The 15479-nt window shown below is 38.2% G+C and overlaps 1 protein-coding gene across 1 annotated transcript in view; it reads left to right on the forward strand.

Moving 5' to 3' along the window:
• Nucleotides 1-685: 685 nt before the first annotated feature.
• Nucleotides 686-15479, forward strand: part of PRKDC (protein kinase, DNA-activated, catalytic subunit) — a 230245-nt gene continuing 215451 nt past the window's right edge. The window contains exons 1-10 of the mRNA XM_080801920.1: nucleotides 686-860; nucleotides 2544-2620; nucleotides 2718-2810; nucleotides 4684-4758; nucleotides 5490-5598; nucleotides 6156-6268; nucleotides 6363-6462; nucleotides 13028-13083; nucleotides 13165-13195; nucleotides 13756-13913. Of these exons, the coding sequence (XP_080658046.1) occupies nucleotides 707-860; nucleotides 2544-2620; nucleotides 2718-2810; nucleotides 4684-4758; nucleotides 5490-5598; nucleotides 6156-6268; nucleotides 6363-6462; nucleotides 13028-13083; nucleotides 13165-13195; nucleotides 13756-13913 (966 nt within the window). The 5' untranslated portion in view covers nucleotides 686-706. The remainder of the gene's footprint in view (nucleotides 861-2543; nucleotides 2621-2717; nucleotides 2811-4683; nucleotides 4759-5489; nucleotides 5599-6155; nucleotides 6269-6362; nucleotides 6463-13027; nucleotides 13084-13164; nucleotides 13196-13755; nucleotides 13914-15479) is intronic.

Here is a 15479-nt window from a genome sequence, read left to right on the forward strand (position 1 = left end):
CAATCACAGCAGCGCTCTGGCATGGCTCCGCCTCCGGGAGGCGCCACTGCGCGCCAACAGGGGATACCGAACGGCCTCCTCCAGCGTCCCACGGAAAGCAGACTCTAGCCTTGCTTGGTGCCCCCCTCCGTTTAGGTGGTCTGGCCCCCTGCTAGACCTCGTTTTCGCGGGAAACCTGGGGAGGACAGCCGGATTAAGTTCACAGACGGGTTGGTCTACGCTGTGTTTTTGGCTAAGGAGAAAATTCTTTATCCCTTAAGCATCTTCATTGCTAAAGACATTACACATGCACTTTTCACTCTTCATTAAGGAATAACTTTGTAGATTTTGACCCAAGCCGCTAGATTGTCTTTTTTTTTTTCTGTCTCCGGTATTTAGTCAACTCTAATTCATCAGCCATCCTATCCATCTATTTCCGGAGGTCAAACTGCTAGATTCCTGTTTCTCTCTAAGCTTCCATGTGTGCATTACCAGTGTATTGTATGTAACACACTCATTGACCTGCCAATATATTAACTGACATCTAAGGGGCTTTTCCTACAGAGAAGACCCCTCCTTTCAGGGTCTCCCCGAAGTTTCCCGCCACCGCGAGCACCTCCCCTGCGCTGAGAACCCCGCCTCCAACCCGTGAGCCCCGCCTCCGAGCCCCACGGCATTTCGGGACCCGGACAGGGTGTGCGCACGCGCAGTGCTGGGTTTGGCCGTGATGGCTGACTCCGCGTCAGGCGTGCGGGGCTCCCTATTGCAGCTGCAGGAGTCCTTGTCTGCCGGGGACCGCTGCAGCGCGGCGATGGCCAGTTATCAGCTGATCCGGGGCCTGGGACAGGAGTGCGTGCTGAGCTCCGGCCCCGCGGTGCTGGGTGGGTACTGTACCCGACGCGCCGAGGAGGGTACCAATGCGCGTGCGCGTTTGAGGTTTCCGTGTTATGCGGGGGCCTAACAGCCTGGAGTTTTCTCTCCTAGCGGGGTTATCTAACAGTGTTTTGAAAAAGTCCAGTCGTTTGATTCTGGATTGTCGGAATTTCAGTGGTTGTGTATAAAAAGTGGTTTGTGATGCTACATTTTTTCTTAGTAAAGATGCTTTAAAAGTAATGTTGGTGAAAATACCCTAAATTTGGCAATCATTGCTATGCAAAGGAGGCAGAGGGAACCAAAAGAAAGTATTTTCTTTCACCTTTTTAGAAAGCGCCTAAATCCTCCAGTACCTTTTCCCAACTCTTATGTTTGCAGTTCCTACTTCTGAGAAGCATTGCAGAAATGTAACTTATAGCCCTGCAGTTCTTTTAACTTTTTTTAGCAGTCCCTGAATGAGAATCTTTCGCTCCTTTGTAGTAAAAGTGCCTCTTTTCAGCACTTTTAAAATATATCATTGCATGAAAACTTCTAGTGCTGTCTAGTACCTATATATTGTCAAGGATATATTACTAATGGGGAAATAAATTAAAAAAAAAAACTAACATGTAAATGCCTTCTGGTCTCAAGGTTTGTTTTGTTTTGTTTTGTTTTTAGAGAGGGGGAGGGGCAGAGAAAGAGAGAGAATATCTCCAGTGGATTCCCCGCTGAGCATGGAGCCCCAGGTCTGGTTCCATCTCACAGACCTTAAAATCATGACCGCAGACAAAATTTGAGTCCCATGCTTAACCGAGTGAGCCACCGAAGTGCCCTTAGTCTCAGAGTTTCTAAATTAGAATTCCTTTTTTGTTCCTTTAGTTAACTCGTTTATAAAGTAGCTCCAAGTTTGTTCTGAATGTTTAGTCTATGTTTTCTCAGGTGGAAGATTATAGAGGAATGTATTAGTTTTCTATTGCTGCTGTAACAAATACCACAAGCGTAGTAGTTTAAAACAACATAGATTTAATAATCTTGCAATTCTGTAGTGAGAAGCCCAACAGGGGTCTCACCAAACTAAAACCAAGGCTTCTGGCAGGTCACTTCACTTTCTAAAGGCTCTCATGTAGAATCCATTTCCTTCAGGTTGGCAGAATTCTGTTCTTTGCAACTTATAGGACTAAAGTCCCTTTTCCTTCGTGATGTTCCCTGCTTGTAGGGGCCACCCACATTTCTTGAGTAATGGCCTCGGTCTACAAAGCCAGCAACTATGGGTCTAGTAACTCCTGTGCTTGAAATCTCTCTTCTCTCCTGTTCTCTTTACATTTTTCTTACTCTCTCCTCCACTGGTACAGGCCCATGTGATTATATTGGACCCATGGATAATCCAGGATAATCCCCCCTTTTTTCTTAATCAGCTGATTAGTAACCTTAATTCCATTTGCAGCCTTAATGTCCTTTTTCCATGTAAAGTTAGGGTATTCACAGGTGTGATATTGGGATTAGGGCTCAGGTATCTTTGGGGCCTTTATTCTGCTTGCGTCATCCCAGTGGAATATCACCTATCCTGTTTTCCTTGTTTAAATGCAGAAGCCTTAAGTTAGTGTTTAATTGCTTATAAGGCTGAATTGAGAAACGTGCAGTCCATTTAGGGTGGGTTTATGGAGTGCTTCTTAGTAGCTCTCTAACCTTTGTTTTTTTTTTTTTTTGTCCAGCATTACAGACTTCCTTAATTTTTTCCAAAGATTTCGGTTTGCTTGTGTTTGTTCGGAAGTCACTTAGCATTGATGAAGTAAGTTGAAGATTTCATTTTCCTTTTCTTGTACACTCCTTTATGTTGGAGTGACTCTTCTTGCCCATATTTACCGTGTTTATTTCTTTTGTTACAGTTTCGTGATTGTAGAGAAGAAGTCTTAAAATTTTTATGTATTTTCTTAGAAAAAATTGGCCAGAAGATCACACCTTATTCTCTAGAAATTAAGGTAAGGAGAAAAAAACGTATCTCATTATATACCGACATTGATTTTAACTTATGCTGTAAGTTAAACTTGGGTTTATATTTTATTTCTCCTTTCTCATCAAGGAGTTTTATTTGTGCTTGATTGTGGGCTAATAATGAAGTGGGCTATTCTTTTCAGATTTAATAAGGTAAGGCCCTTGTCAAAAACTACTTTGATAACTTTTTGCACATAGGATAAATAATATCTTTTGTAAAAAGTCATAATAAATTGGGTTTTTTGAATTGTGGGGAAGTTTCAAAACATTAATAAAACAATGTTAAAGAATTCTGCAGGATAAGATTCTTATTTCATGTCCTTCCTATATGCCCTTTGGCAGCAGTTAGAAGTTTGCCTTTCTTGTGCCTCCCGTTCTCTTTCCATTTGTCTTCCCCAGGTGTCCTCATAATTTACTGTGGAACTAGTAATAATAAATTAAGTAGTTCTTTCTCAGACTTGTTTTGCTTTCAACAAGTGGCATAAGTTAAGTTGTTTTTATTGGCCCCAAATTACTTCTAGTCTCGGATGCTAAGATTTGATGAAGAAGTATATATTCAGTCTGGGGTAATTTATAAGAAGTTATTTTATTGATTACAATTAGCCATAATATATGATGTAATAATCATCAATCTTTTTTGAATAGATTTTAATTTTATCTTCTGTTGATTTCTAGCCTTTCTGGCTTGGAATCCTAACACAGTTGAACATTGAGCAACAGGGGGTTAGCGGCATTGACCCGCTGCATGAAGTTGAAAATCCGTGTATTTTGACTTTGGACTGCCCAGAAAGTTAACTGCCAGTAGCCTACTATTGACTGGAAGCTTTACTGATAAACATAAATAGTTAATTAGCACATGTCTTGTATGTTCTCTGTATTATGGATTTTATTTTTATAGTTGGGTCAGCTAGAGAAGAAAATGTTATTCAGGAAATCATAGGAGAAAATATATTTACAGTACCTTACTGTATGGAGAAAAATCTGGGTATAAGTGGGTATAAGTAGACTTGTACAGTTCCAGCCTGTGCTGCTTAAGAGTCAACTGTATTTTAAAAAATTGCTTAAACAGTAGGAGTAACTAGCATTTGTAGAGCGCTTCATATTTTACAAAGTTTTTTCATGGTACAGTTTGTCTTTTTTAATTTTACTAAAACTCTTTTAGGTAGGTATTTTAAATCTTGTTAAGCTTAAAAATGAGACTTAGAAGTTAAGAAACTTCACCCAAAACTTGGAGCCAAGTGGCCTCCTTCTAGACTGAGCTATTCTACTGTGGAGTCCCAACCATTCTTCTTTGAATTGCTTTAGTTACCTTTTTAAATTTTTTCATGCTTGCTTTCTTGATATATGGCAACAAGTGCTATGGGAAGTATGCAAGGAGGCATAACTTTTTTTGTTTTTAATCCTGCTTAGGTGTCTTTTTACTTTGTGTTTTGTGATTAGTATTGATATTATTACCATAACATACTACATAAATATTTTCAGTAATTTTTAATCTGTGTGTTTATATACTCTAATATTATACTTATCTTTTTTTAATTTTTAAAAAATTTTTGTTTTTTTTTTTAATTTCTTTTCAGTGTTCCAGAATTCATTGTTTATGCACCACACCCAGTGTTCCATGCAATACGTGCCCTTCATAATACCCACCACCAGGCTCACCCGACCTCCCACCCTCCGCCCCTCCAAAACCCTCAGATTGTTTTTCAGAGTCCACAGTCTTAATATTATACTTTTAACAGCTGAATACTAAATTGTAGTAGGTTATATATCGGTATTGTTCCTCTCAGAGATGAATTTTTAGCTCTTGTGAAGAACTAAGATGTTACTAATGATTTTGGTATCTCTCCTTTTAAAACCTAGAATACTTGTACCAGTGTTTACACAAAGGATAAAGCTGCTAAATGTAAAGTACCAGCCCTAGATCTTCTTATTAAGGTAATTTTATTATTTCTAAGTACATGTATTTCATATTAAGCATATAATTTAAAAAGCATAAAATTAAGTGTTTTGAGTTATGTTTTGAGTGAGAGATGTTGGAGGCGAAGATTTAGTCACTTTGATGTATTGACAAGATTTTCTGACCATCACCTGTTAATACCGTTGTCTTTTGCTCTCAGTCTTTTCTGGGTAGCAGAGGAGGGATTTTGAGTTGTGAGGGGAATTAAGAGGAAAAATCATTACCCTGACTCTTAAAAACTAAGGCTTCTAAGAGATGCCAGAATCCACATCATTGTAGCTTTGAGTTCTTTCCTAAACCATACCATGAAAATGGGCCTGTATGTTGTATTTAAGTGCTTCTTGGGTGTTCACTCTCACCTGTTTTATCTTTCAGATGCATCTCTTTTATTGCATCTCTATTTTAGAATTTCTTTAGGTTTGTTATTCCTTGTCTTAAGTGCCTCCGAGAGAATGGTTCTAGTCATATTAATTGGTTTCTTGGGAAGGTAAACTTAAGTCTACAGCCTCTTTCCCTTTGTATCCCCTGTCTTCCACCACCTGCCTCAGCCTCCACCTCCCAAATAATCAGGCTAGATAGGAGTGACAAGAGGCCAAGGAAATCCCCTAGAGACACATGATTCTGGAGCTTTGTTGTATAGAAACAGTGCAGAAGAGGAAGCCTCGTCATTCTTTTCTTGTTTAGACAATGCTAGTTTGTATTATTTTAGTTACTTCGGATTTTAAGAAGTTCTAGACTCATGGATGAATTTAGAATTGGAGAGTTATTTAGCAAATTCTATGGAGAACTTGCATCGAAAACAAAAGTACAGGATACAGGTGAGATGCATTCAAATGTTATTTTTAAATATTTTAACAAATTGACTTTAAAAAATTAATGTAAAACTTAATGTTTTTCTCTACTAAAGCATTTATATGTTTTACAGATGAATCCTTCTTGCTGAAAATAAACCCAAATGGAAATAGACAAAAACATGTGAATACTTCTGCTTCTGAAAGTTTAATCTTTATGAAATGATTTATTTTATTTTATTTTAAGTAGGCTTCACTCACACCCAGTGTGAATCCATGACCCTGAGATTAAGAGTTGCAAGCTCTACTGACTGAGCCAGCCAGGTGCCCCATGAAATGATTTAAGTAGAAAGCTCACAAAAAAGAAAAGAAAAGAAAACTCACAACACATATCAAATGTAACTTAGTTTATGATAGTAGATTGGCATAAAATTTATCAGGAAAGATTCTGGTACATAAAACTAGATATTTTCTATGTCTTATTATGAAATTACTTTTGAACTAAATGTTCTCTAATTTTGTTGTTCATACTTTTTTGTTTATTTAAATGTAATTTTTGGCCTTATCTAAAATTTATTTTTCAGTTTTGGAAAAAATATATGAGCTTCTGGGAGTATTAGGTGAAGTTCATCCTAGTGAAATGATAAATAATTCAGAAAAACTTTTCCGGGCTTTTCTGGGTGAACTTAAGACCCAGGTATGGCAAACTATGTTCCTCTGCTTCCAAAGATTTGATTGTGTTTTTTGCCTAACGAGAGCTTCTTTAAAACTCTTTTTTTTTTTTTTTTAAGATGACATCAGCAATAAGAGAGCCCAAATTGCCTGTTCTGGCAGGGTGTCTGAAGGGCTTGTCTTCACTCATGTGTAACTTCACCAAATCCATGGAAGAAGGTATTGTTTGACTTCAGTTGATTTTCTTCTTAGTTCAAAAACTGTAATTCTAGGGGTGCCTGGGTGGCTCAGTGGGTTAAAGCCTCTGCTTTCGGCTCAGGTCACGGTCCCAGGGTCCTGGGATCGAGCCCTGCATCGCGCTCTCTGCTCGGTGGGGAGCCTGCTTCTCCCCTCTCTCTCTCCTCTCTGCCTACTTGTGATCTCTGTCTGTCAAATAAATAAATAAAATCTTAAAAAAAAAAACTGTAATTCTAAAATGAATTGCCTATTTATTTTTTTGGACTTTTAAGCCAGTTGTGGATTCACACACAGTTGTGACAAATAATGCAGAGAGGTTCCTTTGTCCTTTACGCACTTTCTACAGTGATGACCTCTATTATAACTAGTGCAATAGCATGACCAGGGTATTGACATTGGTAAATCTACCAACCTTATCCACATTTCACTAGTTTTATGTGCACACCTTTGCATGTATTTCATTCTCTGCAGTTTTATCATGTACAGATTTGTGTATGAACAACCATAGTCAAGATACTAAACAGACCATCACCATAAGCCCTCCAGCTATCCTTTTATAGCCACAGCCACCTTTCTTCCCCACCACAGCCCTCCATCCACCCCAAACCACTCCTTTTTGACTTGCGAGTGTGCTGCTAGAAAGTGCAGATATCTATTGGAGTCCTTGCTTTTGTTTTTTGAGGGGTATACCCAGAAGTGGAATCACTGGATTATATGCTAATTCTGTGTTTAAATTTTTGCCATGTTGTTTTCCAGAGCAGCTACAACAATTTTATATTCTCACCAACAATGCATAAGGATTCCAGTTACTCCATATTATTGCCAATACTTGATATTTTCTTGTTTTTGATAATAGCCATCATAATGGGTGTGAAGTGATATATCATTGTGGTTTTCATTTCATTTTCCTTATGACTAGTGATGTTGAGTGGCTTTTCATGTGCTTATGGCTATTTACATATTTTCTTTGGAGAAATGTAATTTAAGTTCTTTGCCCAATTTTTTAATGGGATCATTTGACTTTGTTTTGAATTGTAGGAGTTCTTTAGGTATTCGGATATCATTACCAAATGCGTGATGTGTGAGTGTTTTCTCCCATTTTATGGGTTGCCTTTATGTCCTTTGATGTGTAAAGGTTTTTTATTTTGATGAAGTCTAGTTATCTATTTTTTCTTTTGTTGCCTGTGTTTTTGTCATGTCCATGAAATCATTGCCAAATCACTTTCGCATTGTTTATGTGCCTATGTAAAAACTTACTTGGGGTGTATATTTGTGTTTGTTCTATTTCTCAAGTTCTCTATTCTGTTCCATTGGTTTATGTATATATTCCTCTGCCAACAGCACACTATCTTTTTGACTGCAATGATACAGCAAGCATTAATGTCTAGTAAAGCCCTCCCATTTTATTCTTTTTCAAAAGAACTGTTTTTTTTTTTTTTTTAAGATTTTATTCATTTATTTGTCAGAGAGAGAGCACGCACGAGCAGGGGGAGCGGCAGACAGAGGGAGAAGCAGGCTCCCTACTGAGTAAGGAGCCTGATGTGGAACTCAGTCCCAGGACCCTAGGATCATGTCCTGAGCCAAAGGCAGACGCTTTACCGACTGAACCACCCATGTGTCCCCAAAAGAACTGCCTTTGAAATCATTTATTTACTTATTTTTTTTAAATATTTATTTATTTGGTAGAGAGAGCAAGAGAGAGGGAGCACAACCGGTGGGGGTAGGGGGGAAAGGAGAGGCAGAGGGAGAAGCGGACCACCCCTTGACAGGGAGCCTGACTGGGGCTCAGTCCCCGGACCCCAGGATCATGACCTGAGCCAAAAGCAGAGGCTTTGCTGACTGAGCCACCCAGGTGCCCCATGAAATCATTTAAGTGCTATCCTTTTCCATGTATATTCTAGAATAAGTTTGTGTCTACAAAACACTTTCCTTGAATTTTGATAGTCCCTGCATTACGCCTGTATAATAATCAGGAGAGAACCGACATCTTTGCTATGCTAAATTTTCCAATCCATAAACACAATTTATCTCTCCATTTATTTAGGTTTATTTAAGTTTATTTATTTATTCTTTGATTTCTTCCATCAACATTTTGTAATTCTTAGGATACAGATTCTTGCCTATGAATTTTAAAGTTTGTTTAATATGCTTTTCTTTATAGTTATAATGTTTCCTTGTAATATCTCGAAATTAAAGTTTTAGAGGATAGTCTAGCTAGGATGGCATTGTATGCATTATGAAATTCATTTCTTTTTAAAAGGCAATGAAAACTTTTAACCCTAAAAGATCCTTTAAACGGCAAAAATCCTCTATTTGCTATTTCTTACCATTTCTTTTCAAGTAATTGCCAAATTTTTCTACTTGCTGTGTGTTTGCTTTTATTAGGTTGAAACTTATGAAATACCAATATCCAGTATTTTTATATTCCAACGTCCATTGATTTTTTTTTTTTAAGATTTTATATATTTATTTGACAGAGATCACAAGTAGGCAGGGAGGCAGGCAGAGGGAGAGAGAAGCAGGCTCCCTGCCAAGCAGAGAACCTGATGCGAGGCTCGATCCCAGGACTCTGGGATCATGACCTGAGCCGAAGGCAGAGGCTATAACCGACTGAGCCACCCAGGTGCCCATCCAATGATTTTTGACCTAGAAAAACAGCAATTTCATGTTTCAACCTAATATTTTTACTCATCCCTCATTTATTTTTACTCATCCCTCTATTGCTTACCAAGGATGTTGTAGTAGCTCTGTGTGATTTCTTATCTCTTGTTTTCTCTCTCATCTGTCCCATATTCTGTTACCAGCTTCCCATTTCATCAGGTTCTTGCTCACAGAACACCCATTTGAAACTTTAATGATTTCCCTGAGATCACTTCCTCTGGCTTCTGTGTTCTGTTACAGTACTTCCTATGATGTATTTTTAATTTAGCAGGTTTTATGTTTATTTCTGTCACTTGCACCTGCTGGCAGGTGATGTTGATTTGTCTTTGTATTCGCGTTTGGTATTAATTGATATTCAGTGAACACGTATAGTCTAAGAAAAATAACAGCACTTTTTGCTCATTTACCATGTGCTAAAGACTATTCTAGAATAGTTGCAAGGAAAATTCCAGTAATAGCTCTCTAAGATGGGTAATAATATCCATGTTTCTAGATTAGGAAACTAGAACTAAGACATTACTTGCCCAAAATCATACAACTGATGTGGTAGCAGAGTAATGGCTCCTAGTGATGTCCTCATTCTAATCCCCTAAAGCCTGTGGAAAAGGAACACAGCCCTGCTGACACCCCCCCCTTTTTTTTAACATATAATGTATTATTTGTTTCAGGGGTACGGGTCCATGATTCATCAGTCTTACACAATTCACAGTGCTCACCATAGCACATACCCTCCCCAATGTCCCATCACCCAGCCACCCTATCCCTCCCACTGCTCTCCACTCCAGCAACCCTTAGTTTGTTTCCTGAGATTAAGAGTGTCTTACGGTTTGTCTCCCTCTCTGGTTTCATCCCATTCATTTTTTTCCCTTCTTCAACCCTATGATCCTTTCTCAAATTCCACGTGTCGGTGAGATCATATGATAACTGACGCTCTGGTTTTACCTCAGTGAGACCCATTTCAGATTTCTCATCTCCAGAACTTTATAGTAACAAATTTATATTTTTTAATACACCTACTTTGTGACAGTTACAACAGCAGTAGTAAATTATATAACCAAAAAGTGGTAAAACTTTTTGATAGTTTTTCTGTCATCCCATGATCCTGTGACATCAAGCACTAAAAACTAATACTAATGTTTTCATTCATACAGTATGTGTTCTTGGGTGCCCTCTATCTAAAAAATGATGAATTAGGTGTTAGATTCATTGATCAGAATCTCCAGATTCCTACCATCATGTACTCAGTTTAGTAGAGGAAACAGACAATAAATAGATGAACAAGGTATTACAGATTTCAGGGTTCAATGATGCAAACAGGTTGGGTACAGTGAAAGGAATATCAGACTGTGGAGAGGGTAGAGGATGTATATAGCCTCCTGGTTCTTTGTGAGGAGGCAACAAGAACCTAAGGAGGCCTGCAGGATGGCAAGCAGACAGCTGGGAAAGAGCTCAGAAGAGCATGCTAGGTAAAGGGACCAGTAAGTACCCAGGCCTCAAGCCTCGCCAGCACACAGTGGTCAGAAGGGTTCAAGAGAACTGGCGTATCTAGAGCACAGTGGCACACAGAGAGTGCCTAGGGAGAGATTGCACAGGATATGAGGTCAGTGTGTGAGGGGATTCCAAGCTGGAGTTTTATTCCTAATGGAATGAGAAACTGTATTTTTTCTCTAATGAATAGGTTTGGGCTAGTTGATGTTCTGCAGGGGTCTACCTGACTGCTATTGGATGTAAGATTTGTTTTGGTGTAGGATTGAGAAACTTTGCTCTTGAGTGTGGTGCAGGGGTGTTTAAGTTGGGTGGGGCAGGTTTCAGGCAAAACCTGGCTTTTGTTTTGGACATGTTTAACCATAGATTCTATAGAATATCTCAGCTTACTTGTTAAGGGCACAGTTGTATATGTAAGACTGGATCTTGCAGGAGAAAGTAGACTTTAAGATACAAGTTTGGAAGTTTTCAGCATAGAGGTAATATGTGAAACTGTGAGTGTGAGCAAGTTTAGCTGGGGAGCTGGTGCAGAGAGAGGGGCAAGGATGTAATGTGCTTTGCTCTGGGTAGAGTCTCAGTGCAAAGCCACCAGAGCTGCAGTGTGGGTCCACGAAGGTTCATTTGAGTGTTAGAAAACAGGCTGGACAGAGCAGATTAAGGGTTTAGTAGGGCGAAGACAAGGTGGAACGGAAGGGAGGAAGTGGAGGCTATCTGCAGAAAACCCTTTAGAGAAATCTTAACAGAGAATACCAAAGACATGTATAGCTGAAGGGAGACAAGGTGATAAGAGGGGGTTTTTAGAAGTAAATACCAGAATGTGCACACTTATGTTCCTAGCAATATTATCTATAATAGTTAAAAGGGAGTAATAACCTAAGTGTCCATCAGCAGTTGAATGGATAAACAAGTTAGTATATCATTCAACAGAATATTACTCAGCCTTAAAAAAGGAAGGAAATACTGTCCTATGCTACAACATGTGGTTTAGAGGACATTATGCTAAGTGTGGCAAGCCAGTCACAAAGGTATAAATACTGAATGAGGTAGCAGTAACAGGGAAGTTTATAGGTTCAGAAAGTAGAATCAAGGTTGCCAAAGGCTGGGGATCAGGGGAATTAAGTTTAATGGGTACAGCCTTTCTGTAGGGGATGATAAAAATGTTTTGGGTATAGATAATGGTGGTGAGTACACAACAATGGTATTTAACTCCACCAAATTGTACACTTATACATGGTTAACATGGTAAATACTATTATATATATTTTACCACAATAAAAAAGTAAATACAAGAGCATGCTCGTCGAGATGGTCCACTAGAAAGCAGAGATGGACATAGCAGACAGTGAGAGGCAGAGCCTGGGAAAGGTCACGGAGGCAGTGTCCATTCCCACTACTAAGAGCTCAGGCCCTTGCATTCCTGCATCTCACTGTGTTCACCTGAGTCCACCCATTCTAGACCAGCTGTGTGCTGGCAGGTACCTCATGCCCTTGAGTCTATACACCTGTGTCTACATGGTCACTTTCTATTAGTATTAGAATGACCTTTTTTTTTAATTAGTTCCCATTCTTTTAGGCCCAGCTCAATGCTGCTGTGTCTTTAAAGCCTGTCTTGAATACTAATAGCCAAAAGAAATCTCTCCTTATATTAGATACAAGGAGCTTTTAAGTTATCTCTTTTATGGCATTATTCTACAGACATGCTGACTTCTGACCCCTTTTCCCTCTATCATCTTTCCCAGTTGTGCTCTGTTTTTAAATATATCAGTCCTTTAGATTAAAGTAAACAATTTTTGAGCCTCTGCTGTTTGCAAGTCACTGCTACAAGGGCAGAGAACTTACTGATCAGTAAAGCTTGATTTCTGAACAGCTGCAGTGAATACTGGTGGGAGACAGTTAAATAATTGTGATGTTTGTCAGGTCAGGATAAGAGTCTTGGGATATACTTGTATAGCTGTTTTATCTTTAGGTGACAAGTTCACTTAGGTCAAAGATCATATTTTATTCATGTTTGTAATTTGGTATACTATGTGCTGAATAAGGATAGCATAAGGATAGTGATCATGTGCTTGGCCTTATAATCCTCCATACAATTCTCAAAGAGGCTATATAGTGTCCCTTTTTATAGATAAGAAAATTAAAGCCCTGAGAGATTACCTAATAGAACTTGTAAGTGATGAGATGGAACTGAAACTCATGTCCTTGTTACACCTTCTCTTCTTATTTTACTATGGTAATAACTGCAGCAGTCATAGCTTGCAGCTCATCAGCTGAAATGAATGATAGAAGATGTGATTCCTGAATTTGAGCTGTATGAAATAAAGCTGTTGTAAAGCATTTGTGAGGTTTGTGAGATGATACTGTTGGGATTTGTAATGGAGGCTTCTTTTTGTTTTTTTCCCAGATCCCCAGACTTCAAGGGAGATTTTTGATTTTGCACTAAAGGCAATTCGTCCCCAGGTGGGATTAATATTACTCTAATTCTTTCATTGCTGAGACTTGAAATTGTTGAACATTGATGGTAATTTTTTTTTTAAATAGATCGATCTGAAGAGATATGCGGTACCCTTAGGTAAGATTGTATATTTAACAAGATGGAATATTTCAGATTTTTAAATTAATGTCTTGAGTTAACTTTTGCTGAAACTGTGAGTAGCGTATGCATGATAATGTCTCTGATGTTTCATGTACACTTACAGGGAGGCTCTTGGAGACTTTGTTTTTAGAGTGCAAACTGGTTAGATAGTCACACTTAGAATACATGATTTTTTAAAAATTACTTTAGAGCATCTTTTATGGGATCCAGAGTGTTTGATACTGACTTTAAATAAACCCTGATCCTATTCCTGAACTTTGTTTTGGGGGACATTGGCCTATTGATTTAATTATTAATAATCGCGCCTCAGATAAACCTCATTGGCTACGATACTACCACTGCGCAAAGCTTGGCCTATTGATTCAAATGAAGGTTGGTGGTGTTAGAACTCTGATCAAGATCCCTAAGTTATTATAGTATAATGATAGTGGATCTTCATGAACAGTTTTAGTTTTGATATATACTTAAAGCTTTCTTAGTTTTTTATTTTGCTTTCTGTTGTTCTATTTTAAATATTATGGTTTTTGCTATTTCAGCTGGCTTATGCTTATTTACCCTGCATGCATCTCAGTTTAGCACCTGCCTTCTGGACAACTACATTTCTTTATTTGAAGTATTGTCAAAATGGTGTAGCCATACAAATGTAGAATTGAAAAAAGCTGCACATTCAGCTCTGGAATCTTTTCTGAAACAGGTATTCAACTTCTATTTAAAAGTATTTTTTCCATGCAAAACATTAAATTTCAGTTTTGTGCATGCACATTTGAAAAATGAATAGAGGATGATCTATTAGCTTCTGTAGTATTTAAATTAAAAAGCTTGATTATTAATCAGCCACATGGGTGGCGTCAGGACTGAAAGAAAGGTACACAGAGCCAAGACTGAGGGAGTCTGATGGGCATGAGATACAGCAATGATGAGGTAGAAGGAAGGAAGGCTGGGGAGTCGGGGATCTCAGAGCCAGGCGCAGCCACCTGGGGGTGAGGAAACACCTCCTGAGAGGTGAGGGCCCTCTGTCATATTAAGATGTTTGTGTTCCACCTTACTTCAAGAAAAAGAAGAATCCATTTGCCCTTGTGTATTTTCCATCTAGTTAGGATGTGATTGTAGAATTGAGAATGCTAGAGGGAATGTACTTGTGGGTCTGAGCATTCAAAGGTATCTAGAAATACCTGCTGTTTAGGCCAGGTGTTATGGAGTTAGGCTGGTTGAGTTGTTTCTGGAAAACTTTTCAAGATTCACCAAAAGTTTGTGATAGTTAAATGGTAGCTAAATTTACAAACTATTCCCTGAAGATCTGTCTGAATTGTGGCACAGACAGTATCCCGTTGCAGGGATATACACAGAATGTTATAGACATTTGGGTTGTTTCCAACTTCGGGCTATTTTAATTAAAATAGTTAAGAACATTGTGATGAAGTGTATGTGTGGACATATGCTTTCATTTCTCTTGGGTAAAAGCCTAGAAATGTAATTGCTGGGTCATATGGTAGATATATATTAAACTATAAGAAACTGATGAACTCTTTTCAAGCTGGTTGCACCAGTTTAATTCCCACTAGCATTGCATGGGAGTTTCTGTCAGCCCATATCCTCATCAACACAAGGTATTGTTGCTCTTTTTAATTTTATCTCTCTCATGGGTGTATGATGTTACCTTACTGTGGTTATAATTTGAATTTCCATGGTGACTGTTGATAATGATCTCTTTTTCTGTATTTTGTAGCCTTCTTATATTTTGTGAGGTATTCATTCAGATATTTTGCTTATTTTAAAATTAGGTTGTATGTCTTTTTATAAATGAGTTGTGAAGGTTCTCTACATCATTGGGATACAAGTCTTTTTCTAAAAATATTGCAAATAATTTCTCTTCTATGGCATCTTTGAAAAAGCAGATATTTTCTTAGCAGCATCTTTGAAAGAGCAGATGTTTTAAAGTTTAAGTCCAGTTTACCAACCTGTTTTCCTTTCCATGTCCTAAGAAATTTTTGCCTATCTCATGGTCATAGAGATTTTCTCCTAGTTTTCTTCACGAAATCTTAGAGTTACAGTTTTATAGTCTGTAGTCCATTTTGAATTGGTTTTTGCGTACAGTATAAAGTAAGGGTTGGAAGTTGATTTTTCCCTCCTCATTTTAGCTGTGAGCATCATTTGTTGAAAAGACTCTTCTTTCCCCAGTGACTTACCTCTGTATCTTTTTCAAAAAAGCAATTGATAGGTTTTATTGGTGGGACTCTCTGTTTTGTTCCATTCATCTGTC

Source organism: Martes martes (assembly GCF_963455335.1).
Source record: "Martes martes genome assembly, chromosome: 4".
Taxonomy (NCBI): domain Eukaryota; kingdom Metazoa; phylum Chordata; class Mammalia; order Carnivora; family Mustelidae; genus Martes; species Martes martes.